At 40.9% G+C, this 7,836-nt stretch overlaps 1 protein-coding gene across 2 annotated transcripts; it reads right to left on the reverse strand.

Annotated features, from left to right (window-relative positions):
• Positions 1 to 3,169: 3,169 nt before the first annotated feature.
• On the reverse strand, positions 3,170 to 7,283 carry LOC118748957 (hypoxia up-regulated protein 1). 2 transcript variants are annotated; one of them, XM_036483719.1, is made up of 3 exons: positions 7,163 to 7,283; positions 6,585 to 7,023; positions 3,170 to 6,042 (listed from the first exon to the last, which is right to left on the reverse strand). In XM_036483719.1, exons 2-3 carry the CDS (start codon positions 6,977 to 6,979, stop codon positions 3,534 to 3,536), a joined length of 2,904 nt encoding a protein of 967 aa, XP_036339612.1. In that variant the 5' UTR covers positions 6,980 to 7,023; positions 7,163 to 7,283; the 3' UTR covers positions 3,170 to 3,533. The 2 variants fall into 2 exon arrangements, with proteins under 2 accessions (XP_036339612.1, XP_036339613.1); XM_036483720.1 differs by having other exon boundaries at positions 6,585 to 7,050.
• Between the last annotated feature and the right edge of the window lie 553 nt (positions 7,284 to 7,836).

Raw genomic sequence — 7,836 nt, forward strand, 5'->3', positions numbered from 1 at the left:
TGCTGGATCTTCTCCAGGGTCTTCGTGATTCCCAGGTGCCCTCCACTGAGACCATTGTGGTATTCCTTGAGAACGTCCGGAAGTCTTACCCTCGCAACTATCTTCACTTTCCCATACCCTATGCAAACAGCCAGATATCAAGCAGTTCCATTGTGCCCAGTATACCTTTGCGATTGGGCTCTCCGCCGCCATTTGCTCCTTAGTTGGCCGTCTGTTCGTCTCCAGTCCATGCATAAAAAGCTCCACATCGGGATCTTCCTGCTGACACTTTCGTAGCTTTTCTTCCTTCCACTCTTCCGCTGGTGTTATTGTCGTTAGCCGGACGTCAAAAATGTGTTCTTAGGGCCTCAGCTTTTGAGCAGTGTTTACATTCCAGACAATGGTCGACGGGACATGGCATCCGCATTTCCGTGAACACTTTCCTTACGGTGCTCAATAGCAAAGTCATAACTTTGCAGTCTATCACTACACCGAGCTAGCTGTCCTTCTGGATTCTTGAACTGTAGTAGCCACTTCAGCGCTGCATGATCCGTTTGAACTCGGAAACGTTGCCCATAGAGGTACTTGTGGAAATGTTTGACGCACTCCACCAACGCTAGTAGTACCCTCCGAGTTACGCAGACATTCCTCCCTGGTTTTCCGATCGATCGGCTATAGTAGGCAACTTGCTTCTCCTGCCCATAAATTACCTGCGACAATACGACTCCTATGCCATAACCACTAGCATCCGTATCCAAAATAAATGTTGCACCTGGAACCGGATACGCTATCATAGCCGCAGTACATAGCCGTTCGTTCAGAGCTTGGAAAGCCTCCTCCTGCTCTTTATTGCACTCAAAGGCTCTATTTTTCCTAGTGAGCTCATGAAGGCTATTAGCAACGCTGGCGAAATTCGAAATAAATCGGCGATAGTAGGTGCATAGCTCAAGAAAACTTCGAAGTTCGTGCAGGTTCCTAGGTTTTGACCAATCCTTTACTGCTTCTATCTTTCCCTTCGGAGTACAGACGCCCTCCGTTGCCATCTTGTGTCCTAAGTAGTTCACCTCCTTCTTGAATAATGAACACTTTTTAGGACTTAGCTTCAGACCAACGCCAGCTATTCTCTGGAAAACTTTTTCCAAATTGTTAAGGTGCTCCTCGAAGCTTTTACACAACACAATAATGTCGTCCAGATACACCAAGCATGTTTTCCAATGCAGTCCCTTAAGCACATGGTCCATAAGTATTTCAAAAGTGGCAGGAGCGTTGCATAATCCAAAAGGCATCATTATGAATTGCCACAGGCCGTCTCCAACGCTGAAATCTACGCTGATCCGGGCCGTCATTGCCTCCGGCACTGTAGCCAATGCACGTTCATAAGAGAGGGATGGAACTATTGTGGTGAAATGCCTCTCCCAAGCTAACTGGGATTGGCTCAAAGCCGTGGAACAAAGAATACCACTCACAAGGGGAGCAGACTTTACTGTTGTGCCAATTTCGAATGAGAGATAAAATTATGAATGGGAGAGCGGATTACGTGGCGTGGGAACGTAGTATAATTCGCTCTGCAAAGAGGGCTGCAGCGGGATTGAAACCTTGAATTAAACGGCTAGGCTGGTAAAAGTTCTGAAGAAGAACCAAACTACAAAGCTGCGTTCACTCAAGAGTCCTGATGGCTTTTTAACGGAGAACTCTCTGTTCTTCTAGAGACTCAATTTCATGGAAATTAGGTGGTTTCGCCTTCCTCTCCCTCGACTGGTGAGGGAGGGTATGCGAGAACCACAGTGTCAAGGTACAACTGGTTTGATGCCAGAAATATGGCTAATAAAGATACTCTAAGATATGCTCTTGAGTCTTTTGACAGTCTCAAATCGCCCGATCCGGATGGCATCCTGCCTATTGTACTTAAAGAAGGTTTTGAGCTTTAGTTGGCGAACTTACAAAAGAGCTCTATGTCATCACTATTGATGCAGAAGGAGGTCAGTATGTCGCGTGCGGAGTTAACAAGGCTGCCATCAAAGTGACATACTTATAATATTTAATTTATAGGAAATATGCAAAATATATACAAAAATATGCAAAATACATATAACAAGTAATTTTTAGCAAAAAAACTAGTAATTTTTAGCAAAAAAAAACCGACTTCAACTCCCATATAAAAAAAAAAATATATGTATATGATCCGCTGATGGGATCTTAACCAGATTAGTATGGGACCACCTCTGAGACACTACCTTTCCGATGCAAAAAGAATTATCGAAATCGGTTGACGTGGTCCAAAGTTATGCGGTAACATACATAAAAAAATAAATAAAAAAAAAAATATACCGACCAACTGATAACCTCCTCCTTTTTTGGAAGTCGGTTAAAAATATGCAAAATACATACAAAAATATGCAAAATATATACAAACATATGAAAAATATATACAAAAATATGCAAATATGCAAAATATGTGAAAATATGCAAAACATAATAGCTCCAAATTAACTCACTTCCTCCTATAATGAGTTTCTACCCAGGTCCGGACTTTCTGTGATGTTAAACAAAAATAATCACTTGCATAAATATCCGAGCTCTAGTAATCAATAAAACAGAAACAGATATCTTCAAATTACAAACGTCACATACTTTTTTCTCAAATTCAATTGCAAATGGCTGCTTGTCAACCGGTCAGATCAGGGCTCGAATCGTCCCATACGATATCGTATTACTCGTCTCGTAAAAACAACGTTTTCGGATTATGACATACGTGAACGTGCTCATTATCGTTTTCGATCCGTGAACGGATGTTACCATTCGAGCCCTGTATAATTGGTTTATGGGTTAAATTCAAAGTGGTTTCGATTGCCAGTTCAATATTTTCCAAGAAAAACAGTTGGTACCCATTAAAAACTTGTTCTATAAAGCAAATTTTTGTTTGTATCTTCAGGGGAGTTAAAATATAATTTGGTCTCATTTTTTATCAAATCCTCATTTCGTTGTAAGTAGTAGCCAAAACCAACAAATTCAAATAGCAGTTTTAAGTTTTTGTACGTACATTCAATTATTTTTTGCTATATTTCTTATAATCCAAATTACAGTTGTTTGCTAAAATATTCGTACATACTCAACGTTGTCAGACAATTGCTGATTTACTTATCTTCTTGTTTAGAAAAAAATCTTCGTAATAAATTAGATACGTATTACATAGGGTTTGAGAAATATAAAAAAATCAACTAAAATTTTTATTTAAAAAATTTATTTATAGTACATAAGACTCTTATTGCATATAAAATGCTGAGGACTAATGAATGCATAGATAACCAAAAATGGATAGTTATTAGAAATACGTTTGCCCTGTTGTATATGTAGATATAGTAATATTGGCATTTTAAAGGAGTGTGTTTATGGTGGAATGGAAAATGCATGCATTCTATTTTTGAAATCAGCAAGTTGGGTAGCCGTTACCCTACAAAGTTTATGCGGTTAATGCAGTCATTAGCTTAGCACTAGAAGACCTGTAAACGGTCTGTATTTTATCAACTATCACATACTGCTCACACGCCACAGTCTTACAATTCGGAGCGCGGAGTGTGATCTTCCGTTGGCGATGGCTTTGGTGTTGCTTCCTCTTTGTTATCCTCAGTAGTAGGTGCATCAATAACTTGCTCTTCACCCTCATTTACAATATTTTCTGCTTCTGATTGCTCGTCTTTTGTTGGGTCGTCAACATTGGCGCCAGACCCGCTTCCACCCTCACTGTATCCAGCAGCGTCCTCGGTTTTTGTGTCTTTCTTTGTTTTTTTGGTTGGCTTCACTTTGGGTTTCCATATCTTTATTTTGTTCACCATATACTTAACCTCTCGATCGAGTAACGACATTTTGTCGGTGATATCTTTAACGGTTAGGCGCACTTCATCGTGCCGCTTAAGTTGCTGCTGTGCCTTACTTTCACTCTTCTTCCAATCGCTAGCCTCACGAATTGCTTTGCTCAGCGTTTCTATTTCGATTTCTGTGAATACGTCTTTTTCTGGGTTAGATGCTTTAGTCAGATTTCTAGCGCTGTTTAAGAATTTCGTAGCACCATCTATCATTCCATCGAAAGCCTTCAACGCATCAGGACGCTCAGCATGTTCCCAATGGCGTGCCAAGAAAACGTTTGTTAACTTTTTCAAATCCTTGAGGCGCTGCTCATACATTTCGGGTGTAGGATTTTCATGATCTTCATAAAGCCAATCGGATATTGAAGAGCACAGTTCAAGAATCTTTTCCTTTTCCTCGGGTGAGGCGCATTTCGCATACTCTTCTTCGCCTAATTTTTGTTGAATTTCAACGACATGTGATTCGAGTGCATTCAGAGCAGACTCCAAGCGGTTGCGATCAGATTCGACAGCATTAATTGATGTTAACTTCTCCACAGATTTTTCATAGGATTCTCCAGCCAGCGGGCGTGTAAAAAGTTGTGTTATTTTATGCTGCACCGGCTCTTTTACGGTTACCAGTTTGATAGTATCATTTTTAGCAGCTAACTTCACTTTTTCATCGGCCGATTTAGTTTCCTCAGTTTTGTTGGTGGCCTTGGTATCTTTTTCTTCCCTCTTCTCAGCCGTTTCACTTTCAGATTTTGTGGAATCAAATTTTTCGGCGTCGCCGTTTTCGCCCTCACTTTCGGGATCATCCTTAGTTTCGTCTTTAGAGAACAGTTTGCTTATTGTGTTACCCAACTTAGCAAGTGTACCCTCATCCTCCTTTTGCTTCTCATATATAAACTCTACGCCAACGCAGCGGAAGATGCCCGAATCGTCCAAGGTAAAGTAAGCCTTGATACCCTTAGACTCAATCACTTCATTCTGGTTCTGCTCAATCAATTCCTTCACTTTTTCCAGCTCCACATGGGAAATATTTAAGGAACCGATGTATGAAATCTCTTCAGCAGACAAGTGACTCAAATCCCCGTAATGCACATGGAAATCGAAGTCTTCAGTGTGTTTGTTGAAAGTGATCACTTTCTTTTGTGGGTAAGAGTTCATGTGGCCAAAGAGGACTCGCTTCACTTGACGAACCGCGCTGCCATCACCTGGATCACGCTTAAATGTAACTTGAATTGGGAAAACAACAGCATCCTTTACAATGAATTTTTTAACCTTGAAACCTGTTGCCAAGTCAGCTGCTTTGTAAACTGCGCCCATTGTTGCTGCCTCATCAGCGTTGAGACTCTTACCCAATTCTTGATTGATCGCTTGCTTTAGGATTTCTTGCACCTTAGGTACGCGAGTACCGCCTCCAAAGATTATAACCTGCGAGATGGTGTCCAATGAAAGACCAGATGCGGCCAACGCTTGCTCTAGTGGCTTAACAATCCTTGGCCACAAGTCCGCACCGAGTTCTTCCAGCTTTTCACGTGTTACTTGCACTTTGAAATCATGATCTTCGAGCAAATTCTCAATTTGCGCAAAATGGTCATTATTCGCCGAAAGTACATTCTTTACGCGTCCAGCCTCCTTGAATAACTTCGCAAGCGCTCGTGGACTTTTTGTCACATCAGTTTTGGTTTTTTTCATGGCATTAAATTCTGCAGCTAGATAATCACGTAGGCGTAGTTGAAGTTCTAGACCACCAAGCGTGCGATCGTAGCCAACTCCGAGTACTTGGACTACAGGATTCGTTTCTTTCGTTACTTTATCCTTCATAAGCTGATAACTAACTACAGCAGCCGACGTCTTGTAAGCACCCATATCAAAGAAAATGTAATATTGCGCCGTCTCATTGATCTCTGCACGATGGAATACACCATAGTTAAGGGCAACGGCCGTAAAGTCGTTGATCAGCTGCAAAACTTTAAGGTTAGCCAATTCAGCAGCGGTGAGTAATGCCTCACGTTCAGCCTGCCCAAAGTAACCAGGAACAGTTAGAACGCATTCAGTAATTGGCTGGGATGTGGATTCTTGTGCAAACTCCTTAGCCTTAACGAGAATTTGCGCGACAAGCTCTTCAACGGAAAACTGCTCTGTATCACTTTTCTTGAAAACAACTGTATTGCGATCAGGATCAGCGATTATCTCGTAATATGGAAAGCGTTTCCTAAAAAGACGGTATTGTTTAGTACAAAATTATGTTATAAATACGTAGGTACATATCTGTGTTCATATGCAATAGAAGCTTATGTCGGGAAGTTGGCTTTAGTATAATGCGGCATTCCCTTTATTCTTTAAACGACAAGGAATTTTTTGATGAGACCTAATAAGAATATACATATTGACTTTCTAGTGTCGGAACTAATTTTGCACGTGTTTTTTGCCAAAGTTCTTCAACGGCTCGGGGCCAGTGAGTCATTTGCAATCATATGCTGCGAACGCCGCATTATACTAAAGTCAGCCTTTCGCCATAAGCTATTATTCCATACGAACACAGATAATGTATGTATGTATATGGTACACGTGAGATATGAATTAAGCGTTTAGGTTTGCCTTTGACCAAGATTTTTTTGTATAAAAATATTTGAAAGAGAAATAAAACCGTTTATGGCGAAACGCTTTTTCGCTGAATCCAAAAAATCATTTTTGTTTTTTAAAATTATTGGAATAGATAGGGCTTCCCAAATTACAGTTTATTCGTTTACTAACCTGTACAAATCCACAATTGGGTTATCAATAGTTTTGCCCAACAAATCGAGTAAATATCCATAAGCGGCAGATGGTTCTCGAATTCCCACAGTCACGGCATCTTCGCCAAATGTGCGCAAACCATCGCGGAAAGCGAGTATAACCGGCGTTTTACGTTTCGATTCCCGATTAAGCGCTATTTCCATAGGTACGCCAGGTGATACAACACCAACTTTCATCCATTCTGTACCTAAATCGACAGACATTACCGCAGCAGCATTTGCGCCTGGTATGTGGCTACCAGTAAACAACAGCAGGCACGCGGTGGTGAGCAGGGATAGAGCATATGTCAATGACGTGGTATACCCGCGCCGTCGGAGCGTGGTACTTTGGTTGAGAGTCTTGTCGGCGAACATGTCGACGTGTTGCCGGTAATATACTTGCAGCAGATAAATGATTCCTACCAAATGGATAGAGAATAAAATATTTGAAAAATATTTGTCAGCGCCGCATAAAATAATAAAACAAGTTAGGTTAGTTTCAATGGACAAACTTTCACTAAAAAATATAATTTCTTTTTACACTTTCAAGGAAGTTACCTTGTTAAGCTTATTTATTGAAATGTTGTGAGAGAAAAGGCCAATTTGTACAAGGAAATTCCCAGAACTTTCGCCCACTTCTACAAACGATTTTATATCCAAGCAAAATGACAGCAGGCGAATTATCTGACGTGTTCAATTGGATTTCGCTTTCAGCCATTTTCAGCTGATATGGTTGATATCCCAAGTCGTCAATGCAGTGCTCACAGTGTTGCTAGCGCAGTTTCAGATTTAAAGTACAGATGTCGCCATGTGAGAGAAAATGTCAATTTAGTGCAGAGGTGGCCAAAACTCACACAATCATTTCGTCGATGTTTTTGCATCGACTAATTGCAAAACTGCCTAAATTGCCATTGTGGCACAAATGAAATGTGGTAACCCTGAAATCCAGGCATCGAGATTCATGCATACAAATCCAAGAATGATAGAATACAAGATTGCGCCGATCAGAGAGGATTTTTGAGAATAACTTTTGTGTGACGTCACACTGGTGCAATTGCGAGCGAGAAATGCCAAAACGTGAGCAAGAATGGAAGAAGAAGAAAAAAATGTTGCGAGGAAAACGTAAACAAGTTGCACAAGTGTGACGTCATGCAAACAACGATTCTGTCAAACTCGTTAAGAGAGGAATAGCGGTCCGAGATCGGCGCAACCTTTGTATTCTCTCAATCGTG

The sequence above is a fragment of the Rhagoletis pomonella genome, unplaced genomic scaffold (assembly GCF_013731165.1).
Source record: "Rhagoletis pomonella isolate Grant_MI unplaced genomic scaffold, Rhpom_1.0 Rhpom_scaffold_00013, whole genome shotgun sequence".
NCBI lineage: Eukaryota > Metazoa > Arthropoda > Insecta > Diptera > Tephritidae > Rhagoletis > Rhagoletis pomonella.

Coding starts and splice junctions, on each gene's coding strand:
- LOC118748957 (XM_036483719.1), bottom strand. CDS start 6,979: ATGTTCGCCGACAAGACTCTCAACCAAAGTACCACGCTCCGACGGCGC. Junction 6,043..6,584: donor CCAATTGTGGATTTGTACAG/GTTAGTAAACGA, acceptor CCGTCTTTTTAG/GAAACGCTTTCCATATTACG.